The sequence below is a fragment of the Ctenopharyngodon idella genome, chromosome 5 (genome assembly GCF_019924925.1).
Source record: "Ctenopharyngodon idella isolate HZGC_01 chromosome 5, HZGC01, whole genome shotgun sequence".
NCBI classification, from domain to species: Eukaryota; Metazoa; Chordata; class Actinopteri; order Cypriniformes; family Xenocyprididae; genus Ctenopharyngodon; species Ctenopharyngodon idella.
This window is the reverse complement of record NC_067224.1, coordinates 21,093,334-21,119,621: the sequence shown is the minus strand read 5'-3', so window position 1 is coordinate 21,119,621 and position 26,288 is coordinate 21,093,334. Positions and strand designations below refer to the sequence as shown.

At 36.9% G+C, this 26,288-nt stretch overlaps 2 protein-coding genes across 2 annotated transcripts in view; one reads left to right on the top strand and one right to left on the bottom strand.

The window, feature by feature from the left end:
- tmem175 (transmembrane protein 175) overlaps positions 1–2,755 on the top strand; it is a 5,801-nt gene extending 3,046 nt beyond the window's left edge. Inside the window, exons 9-10 of the mRNA XM_051894105.1 lie at positions 353–488; positions 701–2,755. Of these exons, the coding sequence (XP_051750065.1) occupies positions 353–488; positions 701–1,370 (806 nt within the window). The 3' untranslated portion in view covers positions 1,371–2,755. The remainder of the gene's footprint in view (positions 1–352; positions 489–700) is intronic.
- cds1 (CDP-diacylglycerol synthase (phosphatidate cytidylyltransferase) 1) lies at positions 2,583–26,288 on the bottom strand. Its single transcript, XM_051894106.1, has 13 exons — positions 25,826–26,288; positions 13,527–13,675; positions 12,002–12,098; positions 11,620–11,717; positions 11,087–11,226; positions 9,645–9,703; positions 8,023–8,105; positions 7,619–7,706; positions 7,430–7,498; positions 7,174–7,326; positions 5,379–5,498; positions 5,160–5,263; positions 2,583–4,789 (listed from the first exon to the last, which is right to left on the bottom strand). Exons 1-13 carry the CDS (start codon positions 25,889–25,891, stop codon positions 4,654–4,656), a joined length of 1,362 nt encoding a protein of 453 aa, XP_051750066.1. The 5' UTR covers positions 25,892–26,288; the 3' UTR covers positions 2,583–4,653.

The following is a 26,288-nucleotide window of genomic DNA, read 5'->3' as shown; positions in this document are numbered from 1 at the left end:
TGAATTTTCAGCAACATTACTCCAGTCTTCAGTGTCACATGATCCTTCAGAAATCATTCTAATTTGCTGATTTGCTGCTCAAGAGGCATTTCTTATTATTATTATCATTAGTCTTAAAAACAGCTGTGCTACTTAATATTTATGTTTAATATACTTTAAGGATTCTTTGATATACAGAAATGTGCAATAGAAATCTTTTGTAACATTATAAATGTCTACTGTAACTTTTGGTCAATATAATGCATTCTAAATAAAATTATTAATTTCTTTTAAAAACATCTCTCTGATCCCAAACCTTTGAACAGTAATGTAATTTGTAATCTGCATTATTTCACTTTCTCAATAAACTCAGGTCAGGTGGAAGACAGTCCAGATTCAGTGCTCTTCTACACCTATCAGCCCAATGAACCTTTGAGTAAAGAGCGAGTGGAGGCGTTCAGCGATGGGGTGTACGCAATCGTAGCTACGCTGCTCATCTTAGACATTTGGTTTGTATTTACTATCCTCCAAAGGAAATAAGACAGTTTACTATGTAGTCAGCAGCACTGATTTTGTCATTGCTCCATTGGACAGTCTACTAGTTGTGTGACAGCATCAAATGAAGTTGCACTGTGCTGCTCTTTGACACATGATTTTAAACATAAGCTTTGTTAATGTCAAAAGTAGATTTGAGAGCTTAATAAACTGTTTTCTTACACAGTGAAGACAACGTGCCTGATCCGTCTATGGTGAAAAAGGAGTTCAACAACAGCCTTGTTACTGCGCTCCAGCAGTACGGCCCAGAGTATCTGGCTTACTTCGGTTCCTTCGCCACAGTTGGGCTGCTTTGGTTCGTTCATCACTCTCTCTTCCTGCACGTGATAAAGGCCAATCGCCTCATGGGCCTCTTCAACACGTTCTCCCTAGCCTTCGTGGGTGGCCTGCCACTCGCCTACCAGCTCACGCACGAGTTTCCCAGAGGCTCCCGCAATGAGCTGGAGGCCGTGCAGATCAGCTGCGTCATAATCTTCTTCGCCGGTCTGTTCCAGCTAGCGATATGGGTGGTGGCGCTTTTCACAGAGCGTGAGACGTTGCACCCGTACGTACGCTATGGCGGTCGAGAGCACACCTTTATGCTAGCCAAGCTCTCGCTCTACCCCTGCGTGGCACTCGGGACCTTCTTTCTTACCTGCATCCTGAGCCGCTTCAGCGCGTCCATCTTTCACATGATGGAGATAGGTGTACCGTTCGCTTTTCTTTTACTGAGGCTTCTGGTCCGTGTGGCGCTGGCGCTACTCAGATGGCTCTTCTGTTCTGCAAGGAATGATTTGGACAATGTTCCAGTAGTGGAGGAGGACTCACAGTTGCCTATTATCGATGTAGTGACTTAGCAGTGAACGAAGAAAGAAACACCTTGATGTTTGACCTAAGATCAAGGTTAGGCTAGCTTTCCAGCGCCATTGTTTATAATTAATGCTGCAACTGACAGCTTTGTGCTGTATAAGGCATCCATATCGGTCAGATCTCTCCAGTCATTTAGCATAATAGACAATGGAAATGATTGATGTAGTGTGATAAGCGCTTGGTCTTCATCATGATGAGTCTTCAATGTCGTAGGATGTGGAAGAGATTTTTTTTTTTTTTTTTCTAATTACAGAAATGCACAGAGGTTTTTAAGCATCTTACAGTTTTTATTAGCATGCTAAAACATTGTCTTTGTTTTTATGTTCATATTTTAATGTGAGGTTTTCACTTAATTCAAACAGTAAGAACTACAAAAAGAACTACAGAGATTTTAAGACCAGGATATGTTATGTTGGTTTTAGTTACTACTATAGTTTTATTACTATCATTTTTTAATTAGTTAATTATTTTGACTTTTGTACTGAGCTTCTTGCGATGTAAATACGATCACATATAAAGAGCTGGAGTTGGGAGGAGAGTAGATTTGCAGCCTGTAGGATTGTGTTGTTTTTTTTAGGTTTTGTGGTTTAATGGTGGCTTCCTATTCTGATGGAGCTGTGATTCAGGTCTCGGCTGCTTCTGGTGGCAGAAATCCTTCATATAGCTGCATAAACGTCCAAAACGTCATGCATTAGGTTGAGTTGAATGCTCTGTCAATGTTTTGTAATGCTCTAAATCTGTTCATTTCATGTGACAATGAAACCAGTGATGCACCTTAGACAAAATAATGTTGCACTTTAAAGGCTGATCTGGATGGAGCATGTAGAGATCATGAAAATCAAGATGCATAAGCCATTATAAGATGTTTTGATTGTTTTTTGTTTGTGGTGTTTGAGATTTACTTTTTGTTTGTATTTTATATAAATGTTATTACCATACTGACTGCAAGATGTTATATGTAAAATGCACTTGTCGAACATATTAATTGCCATTTTCATTGTTGTTGTTGTTGATGACTAACAGTCTGTAAGCAGTCTGCTTTGGTTTTTTGTTTTTTTGAATCAGCTGTCAGTTAAAATGTTACTGTTTAACAACAAACAAAGATGTAATTTTGAGAATAAACTCTCAATTGCTGCTTGCAGAAATACTTTACTCTTGGTGGAAACTGAAATCATGTAATAAATGTGACCACAGTGAGAGTAGGTCAAAAGTGAAGTTTATTCACCAAGTGTAGCATTTCATTATTAATAATAACAACATATAATAATAATAATTCTTACTTTTTCCCAGTATTGCCCATAATTTGTTACTTTGTCTTTTGGTAAATATCTACTTAAAATAAAACTTAGATTTATATTTAAAAAAAAAAAAATCAAACAGACATAAATAATGGTTCCCATTTTTTAAAAACAATGAATAACACAAACCGTGATAAGTAATTTTAAACCCATTTTCTTCTAAACTGAACAGTATAAGCTTGCACAATATTATATATCGGGTAACATAACTTAAATTGTGCAGCAGCTCTCAAAAAAAAAAAAAAAAAACTACATTTCTAATACAATTGTGACATCCACAAAATAAGCTATAGCCACCTGGAGATGCATTCTCTTTTTGGTCTGATAGGATTCAAATTTCTACAAACAAGATTTTCACATGACTGCAAATTGTCTACAGGACAGCAGACGTGAGAAGGAAAGAAACATGTAAACCTATTGCAGACAGGAATGAATAAGGTAAGGGGTCACAATCACTATTTTTTTTTTTTTTTTTAGGTTTTACAATACACACAACTGGTCCAAAACTACTATACTGAGTCCCCGATGTGCAATTAGGGTTATGGGAAAAAAAGTTAAAACCTGAATAAGAACTGAAAACCTGAAAAAGGTAAACTTTATTATTAATTTTGTTCATTTAAGGGTCTTTAATTACCATAAATACCTAATTTATTCAATTGGTTTATTAATCTGTTGCAGGATATTATTGCTATTATTGTAGCATTTGACAATGTTAGTTGTGTGATATTTCTTTAGTTTTGTTTTTCACAGCAAAATTGACAGTGCTTTGGTACACATTTGTTTGGTAAAGAATTCACCAAATTAACACGAAAATTCAGGATTTTAAAAAACAAGAGCAGCTAAAAACAATATCGCAGGGAAGATATTGTAAAAACAAAATAAAAAAAATAAAAAGCATATAAACAATTTAACAGTTTTCTGTGAATCTAAACACGTTTACATTTTTTCAAATATTGGATATCTGCTCAAAGCACCAGTGCCTTTTGATATTAAAAGCTAAATTGAAAACAGTTCAAAGTGAATCTTTCGACTCGTGAAGATACAGTGCAACTTATAAACAAATGGTCACATAGGGGAACAGCAAATCCCCTTCTCTAAAAGGCTGTTTCTCCCCCAAAAACAACCGGCTCAAATTATTCTTCACCCATAGAGAAGTTTAGTCATGCTGTATTTAAGAAAATAAGACAAGTCGAGGTCTTCTTGCATATCATTTTCATAACTTACTATAATATAGAATATGTTAAGCCTTATATATTATTTTAATAAATGTTTAATCTCTCTCTATTTTTGATCTAGTATATCATATCTATGTACAATAATACATATGATGATATGTACACACGCAAGTGAGTTATTCTAGCGCTCACACAAACACACTCAGTAATGTGGAATGGAAAAAGCAGTAACAGTAGGACTTACGGACATGCTTCGGTTTTAGACTCCGTTTTCTAATGCTTTGAGTTCAGGACCCCTGTTATAAATTAAGCTCACATTTCAATGTTAACCATGAGAACGATGGCATCTCGAAAACCTAAAGTCACCACCATGAGTTATTGCATTCGCAAAGCAAATCATACGCTCATATCAGGCCACAGTCACTATCAAAAACAGTACAATGATGTCGCTCTGCTGAAGCGCCTTTCTTGTAGTGCTATACATTCACTTACCATGTGCTTGAATCTTTTGTTTTGCATGTTTGTTGATCGGAAGACCTCTGATGTTGATTTCCCAAACAGTGAATCTGGTTAGGAGAACAATGTCACCCTCTTGTGGTTATTTTCCTCCTGCATTTGTTAAGTCTCTAATGGGTTAAAAGTGAGAGTTTGGTTTGCAGCAGGCGTCACGCTCTCGTATTGTACGGGAGCTCCTGCGGTCGGTTGGGAGTGTGCTCGTGTGATCACAGTCATGGGTGAATGGTTACAGAGTTCAACAGGACATGAACTGTTTTTGTCTGCTATGGTGGAGTTGTCCGTCATTGGGCTTCCTCCACAGCAGGGGGCAGCATGCCCCTTTCTCGCAAGTGATTGCGCAGTGTATTGAAGATGCTGAGTTGCTGTTCTGGTTGCAGGACGAGCAATTGCTGTAAGACCTTACTGGGGTTCGGCCCCCTGGGGAAGAGAAAAACGATCATCAAAACAGTGTCAGACATGCTTCATCACAGGATTTTTAATTGCTTGTGTCACTTAAATCAGGAAGGATCAGACTATCATTGCTTGATTAAACCCATGTATTATGTTGAAGGTAATTATAAAAGTAACAGCCCACTGATGAATAAATCTATTTTATTTGTTGGCTAAAGCCAATGTTTACACACATTTGGCACTTGGTCTGTTAATTCTGGATCCTGTGTTTAATTCAAATGTGTTTAATTCAATTATTTTATTGTCATACTTCCAGTTTAATTTGTTTTATGGATTTGTAAAGGTAATATTCTTTCAAAAGCACCAAATATGTTAAGAGATCACCTGACTTCCTCACCTGATAAAACTTGCTATGTAAACATGAACGAACGTCGCCATCAGATACTGACAGTCAAAACGATCCATTATTCCACCATGACCAGGAATGGTGTCCGCAAAGTCCTACAAAATAAAAAAGCACAAGCTCACAGTGTAACGGTCACTCAAAGTAGGTAAAGACTGTGTAAAGACAAAAATTCAAAGGTTTATGTGTGACTTCTGCTGGATGTGAACTAACTTTGATCTTAAAAGCTCGTTTGAAGCCACTGGCAAAGAATCCACCAAATGGTCCGATCAGAGAGGCGAAAGTAGAGAGTGCAATACTGTGGATCTGAAATGGGTAAAGGTTCACCGTTTTCTGCAGACACAAGAAAGAAGCAGATCATCAGCCAATACAACATAATCATTTAGTAACATTCATGTTTTTTTATCATTTCAAAGAATTCAGAAATAAAACAACCCCTCCTAATAATTATGATAGTTCACCCAAAAACGAACATTTTGTCATCATTTACTCACCCTCATGTTGTTCCAAACCTATATGAGTTTCTTTCTTCAGTTGAACACAAAAGAAGATACACTGTATTGCCAAAAGTATTGGGACACCCCTCCAAATCATTGAATTCAGGCATTCCAATCACTTCCATGGCCACAGGTGTATAAAATCAAGCACCTAGGCATACAGACTGCTTCTACAAACATTTGTGAAAGAATGGGTTGCTCTCAGGAGCTCAGTGAATTCAAGCGTGGTACCGTGATGTGCAATAAGTCCATTTGTGAAATTTTCTGACTACTAAATATTCCACGGTCAACTGTCAGTGGTTTCATTACAAAGTGTAAGCAATTGGGAACAACAGCAACTCAGCCACAGAGTGGTAGGCCACGTAAAATCACAGTGCGGGGTCAGCGCATGCTGAGGCGCACAGTGCACAGAAGTCGCCAACTTTCTGCAGAGTCAATAGCTACAGACCTCCAAACTTCGTGTGGCCTTCAGATTAGCTCAAGAACAGTGCGTAGAGAGTTTCATGGAGTGGGTTTCCATGGCCGAGCAGCTGCATCCAAGCCTTACATCAAGTGCAATGCAAAGCGTCGGATGCAGTGGTGTAAAGCACGGCGCCACTGGACTCTAGAGCAGTGGAGATGTGTTCTCCGGAGTGACGAATCACGCTCTCTGTCTGGCAATCCGATGGATGAGTCTGGGTTTGCCAGTTGCCAAGAGAACGGTACTTGCCTGACTGCATTGTGCCAAGTGTAAAGTTTGGTGGAGGGGGGATTATGGTGTGGGGTTGTTTTTCAGGGGTTGGTTGGCCCCTTAGTTCCAGTGAAAGGAACTCTTAATGCTTCGGCATACCAAGACAATTTAGGCAATTTCATGCTCCCAACTTTGTGGGAACAGTTTGGGGATGGCCCCTACCTGTTCCAACATGACTGCGCACCAGTGCACAAAGGAAGGTCCATAAAGACATGGATGAGCGAGTTTGGTGTGGAGGAACTTGACTGGCCTGCACAGAGTCCTGACCTCAACCTGATAGAACACCTTTGGGATGAATTAGAGCAGAGACTGCGAGCCAGGCCTTCTCGCAAACATCACTGCCTGACCTCACAAATGCGCTTCTAGAAGAATGGTCAAAAATTCCCATAAACACACTCCTAAACCTTGCGGAAAGCCTTCCCAGAAAAGTTGAGGCTGTTATAGCTGCAAAGGGTGGGCCAACTCCATATTAAACCCTACGGATTACTTTTGGCAATATAGTGTGTATTTTAAAGAATGTTGGTAACCAGACAGTTGACAGCACCCATTGACTTCCACAGTATTTTTTTTTTTTTCCCCTACTATGGAAGACACTGTCTGGTTACCCAGATTCTTTAAAATATCTTCTTTTGTGTTCAACAGAAGAAAGAAACCCATACAGATTTGAAACCACTTTGAGGGTGAGTAAGTAATGACAATTTTCATTTTTGGCTGAAATATCCCTTTAAGCAGAGCTTTATTAACAGTTATAGTATGAAGTTTTGCCCTGTCCAGTACTCACCCATCTAACTGCATTCTGTACCACTACAGGAAGTGTGTATTCCTGCATCATGAACAGATTTGAGGGCTCACACTCTACTGCAAAGCGGTTTGTCTCGCTATTGTATTCCACTGGACAAACAAAGTACTGGTACTGGGACAGCAGGTATGCAAACTGGAAAAAGGGGAAGACATCAAGGTTTTAGTTGTCATATCATGAGGGTTATGTGTTGGTATGACAGTTGTTGGTGTTGTTTACAAGTCTAATGGTGACTTACAAAGAAACTGAAGACCACTGTTGCAAAGAATCCCCCAATGAAACCTTCCCAGGTCTTCTTTGGGGAGAGCTGACAGAGTGCAAAAAGGTTTGAGACAAGATTATTCATATTGAAATCATGGAAATTGTACTTGTCATTTTAGAAAATTAAGGGACAAAAACATCTACCATGTAAATATCACAGGTTCACCTTAATCAGTGGCGTTCTTCCAAAAAAGAAACCAAACAGGTAGGCCATGATGTCATTACAGATCACAATAGAGATGGGAACAATAAACCTAGAGAACAAATTATAGTTTCATTTTACAAACACTTACTGTGGGAGAGAAGATACTATGCAGTGAACAACAAAGTATAAAGAAACAAGGGAGAGAAGAAGGTTCAAATTTATTTAATTTACTTTTTTTAGAGAACTATTGATAAAGTTAACTAAAACATGAACAATTATGAACAGAAATGAGTACTTCTGCTCTCCCTTGAGCGGCCAGATATGTTATCATGTGGAACATCAGGAAACACAGGAATGCAGCTTGAGAAACTGAAGTAGGAATGAGGTGAAACCTCAGACAGGTCTGTCAGGTCAGGTGGGCTTACCAGATCATTCCCTCAAACAGGTTCTGAATAACCAGATGTGACTGAGTCACCACAATCAACAAGGTCACATGGGTCCAAGCAAACTGAAATGCCAAGCACAAACAAACACACACACAATGGCCACCCACATACAGACACACACACACAAACTCAGAGTGAACGGTTGAAATGTTGTCTATTCACCAAAACAATGATGATATACAGTATAATGCAGCACATATTAAAACAAACACAATCACAACATGATTTAGTAAAATGTTGATAGACAATTTTAATTTTCAAATGTTAATTTAGAAGACTAAGGCTATCAAATAAAACAAACTAAAGTAGAAACAATTGATCTAAGTGCTTGACTACTAATTGTTAAAGCAAACTTGGCTGGAACAAAAAGTATTTTGTTGCTTCCAAGTGTTTCTAGTGGCAATGGAAGATGTTATGGGTGTTACCACACGAAGAAAATGACATTTTGATGACATCAGTAGTTTGAGTGAAGCAAGTCACAGTTTATGCCTATTATTAGAGTTCCTGAACTGCTGTGGCTGGACTCAACCCAGCAGCCCAACACTCAAGTTTGTGGTTAATAAATAGCCAGAAACTTACATCAGAAGTATGTTTGCATGTCCTGAAGAAAGTATCAGTGCTAGCAAGGCAGCAGATGACTAATTAATGTTTTAATGTTTTAGGTAGGCTTAGGTAGACATAATTAATGTGTTAATGTTTTAGGTAGGCTTCAATTTAGACTTGGGGGTTGTCTGTCATGATGCTAAGTGTGCATTTTGTTTTCAGTTGGCTTTACGAGACACCATCTTTAGAGTGCAATAAAAACACCAATCATATTTAATTATGCAAATAAATGCAAGAAAAAAGAAGACAAATTCAGTATGCAAATATTGCAATTGCATCATCACTGCAGTTACATTTTTAACAAAAATAATAATAAAAAATAAAAAGATTCAGCAAAGAGACATTGAACTGATCATATTAACTATAGAGACATTTATAATGTTAAAAAATATTTATATTTCAAATAGGTGTTGTTTTTTGAACAAAGAACATGAAAATATATTAAAAACAGAAAATAGTTGTAACAATATTTCACAACATTACTGATTTTATTGTATTTTTATCAAATAAATGCAGCCTTGGTGAGCGTAAGAGACTTCTTTTTAAAACATTTAAAAAAAATAATAAATAAATTTTTAAAAAAACGTATCAACCCTAAACTTTTGAACAATAGTGTATATAGTTTTTTTTTTTTTTTTTAAATGGGCACCTAATACAAATAAATAAATAAACAAATAAAACATTTGTATAAATTTTGTACGTTAAAGGACATGAAACCCCCTATTTCAGCACCGGATAATAATAAAAGTAATATAAATGCTGCCTTGCACACACTATAAATGTATATCATGCAACAAATAATTGTAACATAATTTGAAATACTTTCACAACACCCAACATATCTGAATATTAACTAACTATACAGAAATATAATTTTAAATGCGATAATATGACATGACATGGGACTACCGAGTATCTAATTGTCCAGCATATGATGTGCACATGACTGTGAATGGAATGGACAGTTTAGTTCTGGCACAGAAATGACTGATACACACCATATAAAACTGCAGGCGGTAATGCTTCTTCACTAAGCTCAGTACAAACATGCAGAAACCTGTAAAAAGCAAATAACATGCAGTTAATTTCCTAAAATACAGGAGAAATTGACAGACAGCAGAGAAGCATTAACAGTTTTTCGTCAGTATAGAGTGATTATAAGTTTAATTTTGTTTTGGAAAGATTCTGTATCACTGTTATGACAGCAGTACACAACATTATGACATATTTTGTTTTCATATTCACAAAATACTAGAACAAACACACTGAGTTATACCTTATACTGTATACTGTGGTTTATATAATTATACTCAAGGCTCTCACTACTATACAGTGATCTTGATGACAACCATTAAAAGGTGTTGGAGAGAATGCCAGGTTTAGTGAAAAAAAATGACTGCAGTGGTGGAGACCTGCAACAGCTGCCAACATGCTGTGCATTTATGGCCATAACAGAGGCAGAGGTACATGCGCCTTTGGTACTAAATATGTACACACATTTACATCTAATTTTGCTGCAGTGACTTTGTCGCAGCCCTAAGCTGGTCCGAACTCATGATTTTTTTTCCTGCAGAGTGATGCTGTCATTAAAACAGAAGGGCACCAAGCCAAATATTAAGACATTCTGAAATTAATGTTCACTTGTCAACTTTTTACTCAAATAGTTGTGGCGCTCAAGGATGTGCTATATTGTGAATATACTGTACACTACCTTTCAAAAGTTTGGCGTCGGTAAGATTTTTGTTCTCTCCAAGGCTGCATTTATTGGATCAAAATACTGTAAAATCAGTGGTATTGTGCAATATTATTACTGTTTAAAATTACTATTTTGTATTTTAATATATTTTAAAATGTAATTCATTCCTGTGATGGCAAAGATCCTTCAGAAATCATTTTAATATGCTAATTTGGTGCTCAAGTAACATTTCTAATTATTATCAATGATGAAAACAGTTGTGCTGCTAAATATTTTTGTGGAATCAGTTTTTTTTTTTTTTTTCAGGATTCCTGGATTAATAGAAAGTTCACAAGAACTTTAATTTATTTAAAATAAAAATCTTTTGTAACATTATAAATGTGTTTATTGTCACTTGATCAATTGAATGTATCCTTGCTGGATTAAAGTATTCATTTATTTAAAAAAAAAAAAAAAAAAAAATTATATATATATATATATAATTACTGACCCCAAACCTTTGAACAATAGCATAGCTGCAGCTCAATAGCTTGCAGCATATTCACATGTTGAAGCATTTGTAAATGTGACCAAGAATCAAGCTCTCATGAAGTCATTTCATAAAAACAATGCTTTGAATATCATTCAGTAAATAATAAATTATACAAAAAAGCTAATTGTGGACTATTGTCTTTTGACCTAGAGTCATAAAAGTCTCTGATAGTTTCCTTGGAGTGTTTTATGCGAGCTCTCGGTTACACTCACCTGCCAAATACAGTGCAAAAGAAATAAACCGATGATAACGCACAAGGAACTGCAAAGGCTCCTCCCTTTGGACGAGTGCGCCGAAATAATCAGCCACTGTCTCTCCATAAAAGAAGTAGTTCACACAAATCAAGAAGTACCTGAAATACAAGGTGCATTTGTGTCAAGATCTGATGATTTGAGTGCAAGACACATATTTGACAGAACCGTGTTGGCTTTTAACAATACATGGCACTTTCTTCTGCTTGGCTGTCGTCTTGTTTTGTTTGGACAAAGCCTGCAGGTGGGGTGTACTTTATGCTAGGTTCCAACATGGAAGTGCACTTTGCTCAAGTCCAGTTAATCACTACTTTATCTATGACAAAAGGTGACTGGTAAAACGTGAGAGTGTGGGTGTGTTTGTTTCTAGTTGAGTGTTTGTACATGAATGTAAAGTACACAAATCAGTGAGAAGGGAGAAAGGTTAGAGAGATAGTGAGAGTTAGGGGGTGAAAGAGAAGCTTTAACCGGTGCCTTATTTGCATTTTACTTACCAGCTAAGAGTCCTGAACCACGGCAGATCATAGGAACGATAAACTCTGTAGCCAATGGTTATAATTTCATGAAAACACTTGATTTGAACACCCATAACCTATAAAAAAGAATTGCAAAAATGTAGGTTAATAAATGTTGTAAGAGTCAAATGTCTTTTTAAAATCATTGTAGTGACTTTTAATTGAAAATATATACATTATGTCAGTTCAGGTGAGGTTATAAATGAGCTAGATGACATCATGTGGCCCAAAAGGGTTTTTGGGAGGGCAGCTAGGATGTTGTGTAAATGCTTGGTCTAGGAACTACAAATGCTGGCTAGCCAGTGGTCAGTGTGTTAGTCATATTAATTGTGGTACACATATGGTTTGTACTCATACTTACCACAAATATAAGCATAATGGGTCCCAAATAGATGATGAGGAAGAAGCCAGTGATCATTGTCATTGACAATATGCCTCTTATCCACCAGTTCTTCCACCTGCCGAGATCGAGATACATTTTTATAAATCATAAAAATCAATTTGAATGAGGAATCAACAGTTGAATCAAAACTACAGAATCAACAGTTTTGTAGGACACCCTTTGAGACGATTTGTATAATAAAAATACATTTATAAGTGCTGGCAAATCCCCACTTTTAAAGGTACAAATAAAAGCCACTAAAATCCAGCCAGGGATAGTTCACCCAAAAAGGATAATTCTGTCATCATTTACTCACCCTAAAGTTGTTCCAAACCTGTATGAGTTTCTTTCTTCTCTTGAACACAATTTTGAAGAGTGTTGGTAACCAGACAGTTGATGGTAGCCATTGATTTCCATTGTAGGAAAAAAATACTATGGAAGTCAATGGCTACCATCAACTGTCTGGTTACCAACATTCTTCAAAATATCTTATTTTGTGTTGAACAGAAGAAAGAAACTCAAAATTTGGAACAACTTAAGGGTGAGTAAATGACGACAGAATTTTCATTTTTGGGTGAACTATCCCTTTAAGCTGTGTAAAATGTTAAACTGATGACCCAGTGGTTTTCCCCACTGTTGAAATGTAGGTGTGTTAAACTGAATGAAATGGCACGAACAGAATGATGTATTGTATAACAAAACAATGATTTCAGTTTTATTTAAGCTTCCACTGTTGATCATTCAAGGTGTATTTTTGATGTTCTGAGATTTCTAAGAACAAAACGAATGGGATCGATTTATGCTGATGGCGCCATAAATGTAATAAATGAGGCTCCATGAGAGATGTGAATTCTTCGTTTTCTGGCCCAGAGTGTAATAAACTGTTTGCAGGTGCCACAACTCACGCATGCCGTTGAAAAGAATGAGAGGAGATTTATCAATGGAGAGGAAGAGAAAGGGGAGGGAGAGGGGAAAAAGTGCAGCATCATCACAAAGTGCAGCCAGGCGCCGGCATTCAGGCATGTCGCCCTGTGTTGGACCAGCGCCTCTGCGGTCTTTTAAAGAGACTGCAGCAAATCCCACCAACAGAGCAGCAGAACTGATGAGGATTAGGAGCATCTTACCCCCCTGACCTACCCCCTAACCTCATCTGCATATCAAATATCACTTGAGTCTGTCTTATTGATCAGAATCAAAGTGAATAACTGAACAATACGATGTGTTGTAAGGTTACGTGTCTGCTGTCAAAGATTAACTGGATACATTTTTACAAGGTACTGATTTTACTGAAAAATCCCTCATGTGTTGAAAGGATTGTTTTTAGAGAATATTAGTGCACTGGTTTCCTATTTTCCCAGGGAAAACAGGTTCAACTAGTTTGTGAGATCTCAGAGACTCATAGTTGCCTGTGTGCATTGTACTGGGGCCTAAACGTACGTACAGGTACATAATGCAGACATAGACTGTTTGGGGAGTTGTTCATGAGCTCAGTGTCATTGGGTACCTAGATGACAAGCCCTCCAGGGCTTTGTTGAGACACTGTGGAGTGTTATCTGTGGAAGGTGGCATGTCTGGTGTTTCCGCTTTGGAGTCGCCCTCCATTTCTCCTTCCCCCTCACCTGGAAAAGCAAGCCTGTCGTCTCCATCTGCCTCCTGCAGAGTGCAAACACACACACAGTTAGAAAAAAAACATAAAGTAGATAATTCATGCACTTACTCCAAGGCAGATAATTATATTTTGCTAAATTATAATTTTGAAGTGTAAATACAATCGGTCAAATTACCTCAAAGTCACCATCACTAAGCTTCCAAAAACTCTTTCAGTCTTTATTTTAAAACCATTTTCCCTGTAATGACGTTTGAGGTCCCTGACAACCTCCGTAGGCCCATTTAACCACTCGTTAGCAATGCTTTTTCAAGTAAAAGCTTAAAAAAAAAACATCACAAGGGGGTATTACTAATGTATTTTATGAAATAGAATAAAACGTGACAATAGCCTGAGCTTGTGTCAACTTAACCATAGACCTTATTACAACATTTAACCAAAAACCCATTGACTTTAAAGGGATAGTTCACCCAAAAATGAAAATTCCGTCATCATTTACTCACCCTCCGGTTGTTCCAAACCGGTATACATTTCTTTGTTCTGTTGAACACAAAGGAAGATATTTTGAAGAATGTGGGAAACTGAACAGTTCTGGGGCACCATTGACTTCCATAGTATTTTTTTTTCCTACTATGGAAGTCAGTGGTGCCCCAAAGTGGCACCATTCAGCAGAACAAAGAAATTTATACAGGTTTGGAACAACTTGAGGGGGAGTAAATGATGACAGAATTTTCATTTTTGGGTGAACTATACCTTTAAGACGATGGAAGTCTAAGTGCTAAATTCTTTCAGGTATCCTACAAAAATAGATCATCCCTCCAGCACTTTATTGCATGTTGCAGTTTCTCCCATTCGTAGCAATATGGGTAAACGGTCTTGAGTATTAAATAGTCTTTGATTGCCTCTTATGTCTTTCTTCAGAATCATTTAAAAACACGTCTCTCTGTATGTCTGCCGAAGGGCTGCAACAACTAAACGATTAAATCGATCATAAATAAATAATAAAAAAAAATAATCTACAACAAATTTTCATCGATCATACAGTCACGTCGCTTTACAGTAGTGAATAACACATTTGTATGGACATAATGCTTATGGAAAAAAATAACGAAACACAGAGTGATCTGCTGTAGGAAATGTACACGACCCAAGATGTCTGAAACATGAGAATGCTATATATTTCTTCATTCTTCACGGTTCAAACGTTTTACCGAGGCTTACCCTGGCGTGCTTTGACAGATGCATCTGCTGTTTAATGCTTTTGGGGCATGTTTTCCTCAGTGCATAACTTACAAATTATGGTTATATCCTTATCTGTAAATGTAAGAAATGTTTTCCAATTTGCGGATCAAATTCTGACTAAAATATACATTTTGCTGAAAATATTTCATGTTAGAGATTAAATGTAGGTTTAAAGTTATATATGTAACAAGTAATCATATTTTTATTCGAGCAGTTACACTATTGTTGGAGTATCATAATATAATTTCTGTGTTCAAATGAGTGAATGTGTGTGTTCCTCATACCTTGTACAAGTTTGTTTATTATCAATTTTAATTTAGTCATTTTAACTTTTGCTCTAAAATGGTAAGCTATCAGTTGTATTTTGGTTTAAAATATTTTAACCATTTTTTGCAAATAATGTATAACATAGCCTACATAGATACTTTCACTATATTTGTTTATTAATAGTTTCAAAATCATTAGTTGAAGCCCTAGTCTCGCGTAAACTGCCACTAAGAAACATGTCCGAAAACAGCAAAAGACTGATTAGTCGACTGATTGTTCAGGTAACCCACCTGTGGTATTGAAAATATGTAGTGTTGCACATCGCTAACACTCACTAGGTGAGAGACCAGCCAGACACTTAGACGAAACAAAAACAAAACACACAAGTCACAATGTCATAAACCAGTAGTCTTTTGCAATCACAATGAAACGCAGCTCTTCATGGAAATCACAGATTTACCAGTCAAAGTAATGAAGAGCGATGGAAGACGGGATATTAGCCAGCATCATTTATGCAAATGCTACACAAATGCCTCTGAGGAAAATCAATCGGGCTTGAGGACATGGCACCTGAGTAGGTGCAGTACATTAGACTGAAGATACCCGTCTGCTCTTCGGAAGGTGAAGAGAGGCTGCTTTCTCATATTTCACTGTTGTCTTGGCTAACACACCACAACTACGAGCTAAAGAACAGAATAAAATATGGCTGGTAACAGTAGCAGAGGAAGCTAATGGATCAAGTGGTGGGGAAAGTACTAAAAGAGGAACTTTGAAAAGTTGAACAAACAGATTGTGGTTATGAAGTGATGAATAAATCATCATGATCACAAGGGCTGGGTTAGCAATATCAATTTTTTGATTTTAATCAATCTTCATTTTGATGAATCATTTTGTTCCGTGTTCTACGTCCGAACACCAGCTCAGTATTGGCCAGCTCCTGTGTCAGCATCACACACACGCGTTGTAGTGCTAATGTAAACAGCGTCGGCCAATACTGAGCCGGCGTTCTGACTTAGAACCCGGAAGCACTGCACTGTGTTTACTACGTCAACTGCGTAGGAGACTGAAATGGAAGAGAAGAAACTGCTGAATAAAGTTGTTATTTTTGTTTGTTTATTGCGCACAAAAAGTATTCTCGTCGCTTCATAACATTAAGGTTGAACCACTGTAGTCACATGGACTATTTTAACGATGTGTCTTCTGCCTTTCTGGGCCTTGAAAGTGGTCGTTGTGTTGCAACGGAGGCCAGAAAGCTCACAGATTTCACCAAAAATATCTTAATTTGTGTTCTGAAGATGAATGGGTTTGGAGCAACATGAAGGTGAGTAATTAATGACAGAATTCTCATTTTTGGGTAAACTAACCCTTTAATGCCCTAATGAAATATAAATTTTGATCATTATTTGCATTAACATTATATTATTTATATTATCAGCCATATTAAATATGACCGTGGCTGATGACACACACTATAATGGCCTAACAACATCCAAAATTTGATTATTTCACTGTATTTTTATGATCTCTTAAACTCTACACAGGTGATAGTATATCAGCTGGTTTATTGCACTTTCTGCCCTTTTGGAACAGGCTTTCTTGGCCATGTGCCTTTGATCCTAATATACATTTACCCACATTATCAGATGTCTTACTAGAAAACAAAACTTTTTTGTTATGGCTTTATGTTGATTCATTTTGCCAAAATTCATCCTGTTATACATAATTGCACCTGGTAACAGATGCAAAATAAGCTATAAAACTTTCAGAAATCTGCACACTCTAATGGATTTAATTAGGACCAAAGCCCTAATGTACGTTGTTTAGTACGATCACAAATAAAATGGAGCAGACGCGGTTGAATATGGATGTCTCGTTATTACATTTGAAATACCATAACTACTGGTATGCTTTTGCATGTTTGATGTGTATTCCTGGCAGAAATTAAAAATTACTGTCAAGGTTAACCATTTTTATCATAAACAGTGGTCAAATATCAAAGCTACTGCCCTAAAGGTAAACAACAACAATAACCTGTGCCACTAGAGATCTTTTAAAGTTAACTGGTTATCTAGCTGTATGCACTTTAGAGTGTTCTTATAATGGTTTATGGCATTAGAAAATCATGTGTTGCTCTCCATGATACAACCCACTCTCTCTGTCAGAGCTGACTCACGGCCGGACCGCGTAGTGGGTGTGGCCAAATTATTGTGCCAAGCGAGTGTGACTGATAGAAACAGGTCTTTCATGGTGGTGCTTAGATACCGGCCACAAAAATGCAGCTTCACTTGAATTCAAAACGTTTCAACTCGCAAGCAAAGGTTTTAGAGTCACTAACAATGACAGCAGAACAGAGTGCAAATTTGTGCGTGTGTAATGAAAACTGTACAAAGATAAACAAACATTTATTCGCACTGCAAAGAGTTTTGTTATCAATTACTTTATTTTTGCGATTAAAACAGCTTTAAGAAGACTTTTTATTTGCAATCTTTTATTTTTTTAATTACAATATAATTATTTTTGCTCTCAAACACGTTTGATTGAATAAAAAAAAAAAAAAAAGACACAAACATAATTCCATAGCTTTCTGTATATAATATGAATTTTCATGCTGCTAACTATACATTGCAAAGTTTCTGGATTAACACCGTATTTAAATGTGTGATTAAATCCGCTTGACAGAACAATCTGATACTGTACGTCAAATAATCTGTGCATTAAGTCTTGGAGTGTAAATGTAAAATAAAAGACCGGACACTTTTTCTATGTAATGTGTTACTTTGTTGTACATTTTATTACTAACTTTTCAAATCAGTCACTCAGTGACTTTTTACATATAAATTTACAGATTTTTAAATATAAAATAGTTCTAGCCATTTTGTTTTATGATTTGATCTGACCTGACCTGATTACTTTTTAATTTTATGAACAAATAGGATAAGTTAATATTACATACTGCTTCTTGATATGAAACAGTCTCTGCTTTCAAATTCTGTCAATTTTATCACAGCATTTATCAAATGTTTATATTTCAACAACATAATTATATCATTAAAAGGTTAATATAAAAACTACACTATGTGCAATTTAAATGTTTGTAATTTAGTGTTGATTATTACAAGATTTATTAATTTGTTAATTTTAACCTTTAATCTTATAGTAATATCAACTGACAGGGTTCCTTTTATTTACAGCATCAGTTGAGAAAGATTTTTTCCTTTTGTATTTTACATGTGTATCTGATATATATCCAAAATGAATCAATACTGATCAAATTGAAATCAAATCAAGAGCTTGTGAATAGGAATCAAATCTATTTGTCAAATCTGTCTCAATGCCCAGCCCTAATGTTCACGGATAACATCATCACAGGGGAATGTTGCTGCCTAACAAGGTTCGATCATTGCAACTTTGTATGCCTCTACATGTGGTTGCAGCATCAGCAGGCCTCATCCCAGCAAGCCTGATGTTTAATTGTCCCATAATCTGCAATAAATCTGTAATCTGGATTTAAATGCTGTGCCGACAGTCTACCACTGCGATCACTGAGTGGTTTACAAAGTAGCTGATCCGCCTTTCAGACTAGAAAACAAAATATAAATAAAGAAAAAGAAAAAGACTCAGCAGCTTGTTTACAGCACCTAAATGTAAAAAGGGCCATAGAAAACAAGTTACACCCTTAAAGGTTAATATATATATATATATATATATAATACTGCATAGCCATAATGTTCCTCTACGGCCTACACAAACTCTCTAAAAAATAACATTACTGGTATGTTACTCTTCTAACATAAAGGTTATTTCACAGGCACACATCTATATGCTACTACTTATTTTTGAAATGACAAATTCTGACCACAATGTTTTCACATATTATATATCTTAACATCAACAAGTGTTTCTGTAATTCAAATAGTAGAGGAACCGCATGAACTGTACACTTTAAACACAATGTAAGGACAGGCTTTGGGTAGAAGTGTCTGTGAAATGTATAAATATGAATTACAGAAACTAACACTAAAGGTCACATAAAAGACACACTGTTGTCCGGTCTATGTAGGTGGTTTATGGCCTGAATAAGCTACAATGTGCTCCAGACTTTATGCCAGTCAAACTCCTGTGAGTCTATGTTGGCTCTGTTATTCATAGCTTTTGTGTGGCATTTCTGTCAAATCCCTTACTGACAACCAAATTTGGCCATGTAAGAACAAGACGAACACAGTATAATTTCCAAAATTAGCCAAACTCGTTGGACCAAGACTGTAAAAACTGTGCTGAGCAGGTAATTGGGAGGAAGTTGCGTTGAGCAGAGAGGTCACTCATGTCTGAAACAAGGCTCAGATTAAGGGTGGTAAAAGAAACCCTCTGCTAACTTTTTAATGAGGGCACACTCAAGCCCCCAGAAAGCATTCATGGAAATTTACAGACCTGAGCAACACTCATTCCAGCTATCAGCTACATCAGTGTAGTCAAACTGATTTTGTGCAATTTGAAATTTAAACAGTTATTTCTAAAAAAGAAAACTGAAGGCAACAATCTGAAACATTATCCCATTTATACACTGTCAGGACAATAGACAGATGAGAAGAGAGAGTTTCCTAATGCTCCAGATGAGTGGACCTATTATTATCCTGAGGGTTACACTAAATGGCAGCCTAGTAGCATACTGCAGTCCATTCAAGAAAAAGAATCAGTGTTTATGAATGTGCACTGATATTTTCACTATTTAAAGGGTTAGTTCACCCAAAAATGAAAATTCAGTCATTAATTACTCACCTTGTGTTGTTCCACATCCGTAAGACCTTTGTTCGTCTTCAGAACACAAATTAAGATATTTTTAATGAAATCCGAGGTTTCTGTCCTTCTACAGAGATCCAACGCAACTACCACTTTCATTGTCCAGAAAGGTAGGAAAGACCTCAATTTTATGAAGTGACGCGAGTGCTTTGTTTGCGCAAAAAAAACATAACCACTTTATGTACAAAATAATATCATCCAAAGTGTGTTCACGCAACGTCAGCTTTCGCATGAACACAAAGCACATGCGTCGTTGTGTTGAAGCAAGCCTGAACACACATGTGTTGCAGTTGCAGATCAATATTTTCATAAATAAAGTGGTAAATTATGTTTTTTTGCATGATCAAAGCACTTGCGTTGCTTCATAAAATTGAGGTTAAACCACTGAAGTCACATGAAGTACTATAATGATATCTTTCCTACCTTTCTGGACCTTGAAAGTGGTAGTTGCGTTGCATCTATCAAGGGACAGAAAGCTCTCAGATTTCATCAAAAAAAAATTCTTCATTTGTGTTCAGAAGATGAACGAAGGTCTTGGAACGACACAAGGGTAAGTAATTAATGACAGAATTTAATTTTTGGGTGAACTAACCCTTTAAATGGCACTCAACAGGTCAATAGGACACTATACCTACAGCTCTTAAAACCAATCATCCAGAGTACTTTCAAATAGGCTATTTTACATTGTCAGTGTTTTATTTTGCTCCCTAAAGTATACTTATAATGTTAGTCAAAGTGTATTGCTGCATCAAATCACTGTAAATTACAGATTTTGTTACCAATACAGATTATAGATTATTTTTGTTCAAGTGTCCAATTTTAGTTATTCTTTTATTTCTGTTGTTTGACACAATAACTACATTAGACTAAATTTTAAAAACACAATATGGTTTTATAATAATAATAATAATTATTATTATTAATTTCATTATTAAGTATTACTATTATTAATGTAATTTTATTATTTTAACTTTTCAAAATATTATTATATTCAAAATACATTAATAATAGTAATAATAATAATAATAATAATAATAATAATAATAATATTACATTCGCTCTTGTTGTACGCCAGCAACAAATTCTCAATTGCCTGTTGTTTTTGTTTTTTGTTTTTTTTGTTTCAGTAAAGGTCTGGCATGGCCTTGGGGACAGCTTTGCATTGTGAACTTTAGAGTATGTCTCTACACAGCAATGAACTCTTTTATTTCATCCAAGTGAAGAAAATCCAGAGGGAGGGAGAAATGGCTGTGTATGTGTCCTTGAGAGCTGTGTGCTCCGCACATGTATCCTCCTACCTACAAGAGTCCTGAAAGTGAGGGGATAAGAAGACTAGCCTGCTGATTAGCTACTCCATAAATGAGACTACACTAATCCCCGAGAGAGAACGAGGGAAAAGCCCCAGTCCAGCTCCGCCCCAGAAGGCCTTGCACACACCAAAACACAAATATTCAGTTTCTACATGCAGAGCCGGTATCTGTAACAGAACGTGCTGAACAGACAGATCATATAACCAATGAACAGAGGAAATGCCAAATAACCTGCCAAATCATCACTTCAGCAGGCTATTAAATCCTCTCTGAAGTGCTTCAAGGGTGAAAATAAAGTGTCAGTAAAGGACGATATCTTCTGCAGACTTTTTCCCAGGGATGACTGACAGCTTGGCCCAGTTTTCACTGTCCCTTTAAATACTTTACAGCAGTGGCAAAAAACGGTCTGATCAGGAATTCATACTGTTGCAGCAAATACCAAAATGGACACGCTCACTCACTGCTGATGTCAAAAGCGGATGAAGGCGAGTGGATGCAGCAGAATTCCTAAAGCAGCATCGCGCACTGTATTCTGTGCTAATTAGTCCACTGTTGCATTATGGGAGAAAAACACTGCTAAAAATACCAGCAGTCGCTCACCAGCATAAGGTTTGAAGAATACAACACATAAAATGTCCCTATTACCAGACAGATTAAACTGAAAGATGTGTCCTGAGAAATGACTATGGCCCACATGTGTTATCCAATCAAAATACTCTCTGCCAAAGCCATGAGTTTGGGGTGAGACTACCTGTTTGGTCTAACAATGGAAGATGGGGGAGTGTTTGGGAAATAAAACTTAAGTCCCCCAGATCAGTCAAAAATTGTAATGTGACTATTGTAATGTGAAGTCTGCTGCAAAATAATAACAAAAAGAGCATTAAGCTGCAAAAGAGATCTTGCGCTTTTCCCTGGTGGCTTTTTTGTGCACAATGTATCGAAACATAAACAAGCAAAGTATACTTAGAGCTATGGGTGCACACCTAAACGGTCAATTACACACAAAAACATGTCAAAATGGCCGTCTTGGCGAGGATTTACATCAAAGTCCCTTTCGAGGAAAGTCTGTTCACTTGGCGGCCATATTTGCAACGCCTCGGGGCAGCTATTTCAGGCATCCAAGACCAAGTCCTATCTATTTGAATGGAGGAATCCTGAAACCTCAAAAACTGCTTGGCGAACTCACAATTAAAAAACATTTCAAATCAGCAACAAAATCTGACATGAACTGTCCCATAAATGTTGTTTCTTATGCTCAAATAGAGTTAAAAAAGCTTATTGTCAGGCTAGACGAGCCAATGCGCATGTGCAGTCCTAAGCGCGAGTCTCAGGTTTCTATAGGAACCGGAGCTTCTAACAGAAGCTGCAGTGACACAATGACTTTATCAATCAGCGATTGGCTCTTTTACTTTGAAGGTGGGACCTATTCTGCTATATTGTGCGTTGCAGTTTCTCCCATTCATAACTAATAGAAGTGAACAGTCTTTCTATATCTATAGTCTTTGTTTACATCTGATTACTTTAATCAATTTTTGTAGTAGGCTATTAGCTGAATACAACACTGTTACATAGACTTACATGAAAAACTTTATTCAGCATTGTTTAATTTGTATCTATTGTATTCTCTATTGTATTTGCCCTATTACTGTGCATACTGCAGAGGTCTTAGGCAACTGCCTACTCTGCCTATAGTTAGCAAAAACCCTGTATGCAGTGTTCAATAAACAGCTGTTATACTAAATTCTGCTTAGAATTTTTGTTCAGTACTGACCCGTATCATGATACATATTGTAACATGACTTTGTTGCCGGCACACAGCCCTAATTTATACACTGGTACCAGCTGTGCTCTCTCATTCTGTCTTCTCTCCAACATCAAGTTGACAAACACCGCAGTGTGTACCGTATTTGAATTAAATAAGTATAGTCAGCTGAGATTTGGTGTTTTCAGTGGCTCAAGAGCGGCAAATGCAGCAAACTAATGAGAACTAACTGTAATGCGAAGCGTTTGTAAACCTGCAGTTCTCCTTGAGGGTTTAACTGTTGCAAGTAAAGAAATTAAGACATAATTTTTGTAATTTTACTGCTGTAGTGTAAAATAACTTATTATGAAATATTAGTTTTGTATTTAACAGTGCAGCTGTATTACAATTGTAATATATTTCAGTCTAAGAAATCATAATAATGTTTAATAATAATAATAATGTACACTACCAGGCCTAAACCGAATTGTGCGTTTATAATAGATGCTGAGTAACCAGCTTTCTGTGGTAAATTGCAGAAGTAGGACATGAGAAGAGAGTCAAACTACAGCTGAGGCCAGGCTGGAGGACGTGCTGCACTGAGGTTATGATGGTCCACTGAACTCCAAACACTTCTGAAGAGGTACATTGAGCAGAGCACCATGCTAAAGCCCAGAGAGACTCAGGCTAATGATGCTTCTCTTAGTTAAGGGAAAAGAAAACAAGATATTAACTGCAAACCATGAGATTCAGCTCTCAGTGAAAGTGAAGGGCTGTAAATACTGCTAGTTACTATGAGTGATGGAAAGAGACTGACCTTGACAGAACTGGCTGAGGGGCTCTAGATGGACAGACAGCTCGGCCTGTGCGACATCGGCGTTAGTCTTATGAGGTCAGTGGTCTCCAGGACAAAAACACAATGTTCTTTCAGAGCCTTTGTGTTTCTTTGACTAAATCTGTGGCATTTATTTCCATATAAAAGGATAAACCAGTTGCCCTTGAAGAAGTATTTGTGAATAAACAAAAGCTCAAAATATTTTCTGCATAATCAACACTGAATACGCTGAAGTCTCCAGAGTCTTGGTCACAACATTTTAAGAAAATAAAACTTTTGTTTTCAGTCAAAGTAAAATAATAACTGTATACTTGTAAATAATGTTATTGACGTAATTTAAATAATTTTATATGCTTATTTATTATTATTATTATTATTATTATTATTATTATTATTGAAATAAATAAGTATAAATATATATTTATCAAATTTGGTTTTCTTATGTAAAGTTTTGGGTTGAAGAAGACCCTTGATGCTCTTGGCCCTATACTATCACTATCACAATCACAATTAGGTCCCTTAATTTTCCCACCCCCATTTATAGGAAACATTTCCAGGGAAAACAGTATATGGTCTTCGTGAGACAGTTCGAGAGTACAAAGACATGACAGGAAGCCTTCACACAAAGATCTCATTCAAAAGCCTTGTCTGTGACTAAAAAAATTTGTAACTGTAATTAGGGAGTCATGAGTCATGAGCTCAAATCATCCATTTACTCCCTTCTCAACTTTTCCACACTGTGACCAACAGACCAAGTGATTTGTTGTCACATGTGACCCCAACCCCAACGCTCAGCCATCATCATCACTACATCATTTTAGAGAAGAGGAAACGGCTCTAGCCAACCAGATACATACACCATATACACAAAGAGCATACTCCATAAGCAAACATACTTTGTAAATAGATTGTGTTAGATACAATTTGAACTAAAGCACATGCCTCAAAACTGATCTTTCAGCTCTTAAATAAATATTTCCCAGTATACTAAATATATGTACCTCTAAAACTAAATTGATTTTTCAGCTCAAGAGTGCATAATGAGTTTACTATCCTGCAAAAACACTCTGGAGCTTTATTCCTGTTACTGTTACACATTCAAAGGCATCCAATATGTTTCACAATAAATTAATGTTGGTCATTTGAAACGGTTGCAGTAATAAAATGTTTTTACACTACAGTTTCTCTGATATACAACGGAATACAGAAAAGTGATGCTCAAACAAAACAACAACAGCAACAAAGATCTTGGCTGACCTTAGAAGAACAATTCACCCCAAAAATGAAAACTGTCCTCATTAACTCGCCCTCACCTCCTTTCAAATCTGCACGATTTCTTTCACAAAAAAAGGATGATGATAGTCACCATTCACTTTCAATTTAAAGAAAGAAGCAATGAAAATGAGTGGAGACTGAGATTCTGCCAACTTCTCCGTTTGTGTTCCATGCTTGTTTGTAACAACATAAGGGTGATAATCGTCAATTTTTATTTTTGTGTGGACTACTTCTTTAAATAAATGGTTTCTGAACTCGAATTTAAATTACATTAAACAGCTCTGTATGACACACCAGCTGACTCTGACAGATAACCGTGTCTCAAACCCTAATGAGCTGCCTTGGGCATGACAAACGTACCTATTTGATGGTCAAAATGCTCAGAACGTTCCAGACGCGACTATGATGGCCAAAAATGCTCTCTAGGTAGGCAGCTCACTAGGTTTTGCGACACAGTCACTGACTCTCTGGCTTTGCAGCGTGTTTGGCTCAGCAACTTCATATGAGGCAACCGACAGTTTAAAGACAAAATAAATTAAAGGGACAGTACCATAACACAAATGTCACCCCATATAATCCTAATATTACCTTAAGCGAGTTGTTTTTGTGTAATATCTGGTCAAGTTGAAGCGGTCTGACTGGTTGTTCGTTAGCTGATTAGCTAGAAGGTCATTGGCAATCGACTGAGAGAAATAAAGCCTCCTGAATGAACGTGTGCTCCATAAATTACCTTGTCACTGATGTTTTCCGTGCTGTCAGGGTCTCCTCCTCCTCCTCGCCGTCGCAGCTCCGTCATTTTTGCTTATTTCAGTCTAAATTATACATAGATATCGTCGGAGGTCCGCGTTAAAATGAAGCAGAGCGGGGTTCGTGTCAGTCTCAGTAATCCGGTTAATTTAACCGACTGCGACCATTAAAGTGTCTCCCGCGGCAGGTGGAGGGACAGACAACCTGCGTGCATTTGTTTATGCCCGCAGATATGCTGCTGTTTTGTTAGTTAAGTGACAGACCAGACCAACCTCTTTCTCTCTCTCTCCCTCTCTCACTCACTCACTCAGTGACTCAACATAAAGAGGAAACACTGCTCCACTCTGCGGTTGGAGTTAAGCGCACTTCACTTCTCAAACTTACGACAGTCCAAATGGGACACTTTCTGTGAATGTTGTTGATGATGTGAAGTCGTCCTGATGATG

Excerpts from the sequence above, each read along its gene's own strand:
- cds1 (XM_051894106.1), bottom strand. The coding sequence starts at position 25,891 with ATGACGGAGCTGCGACGGCGAGGAGGAGGAGGAGACCCTGACAGCACG. Across the intron at positions 7,327-7,429 it reads CAGTGGTCTTCAGTTTCTTT|TTTGCATACCTGCTGTCCCA; the intron begins GTAAGTCACCAT and ends CCCTTTTTCCAG. Across the intron at positions 5,499-7,173 it reads TACAGAATGCAGTTAGATGG|AAAACGGTGAACCTTTACCC; the intron begins GTGAGTACTGGA and ends TTGTGTCTGCAG.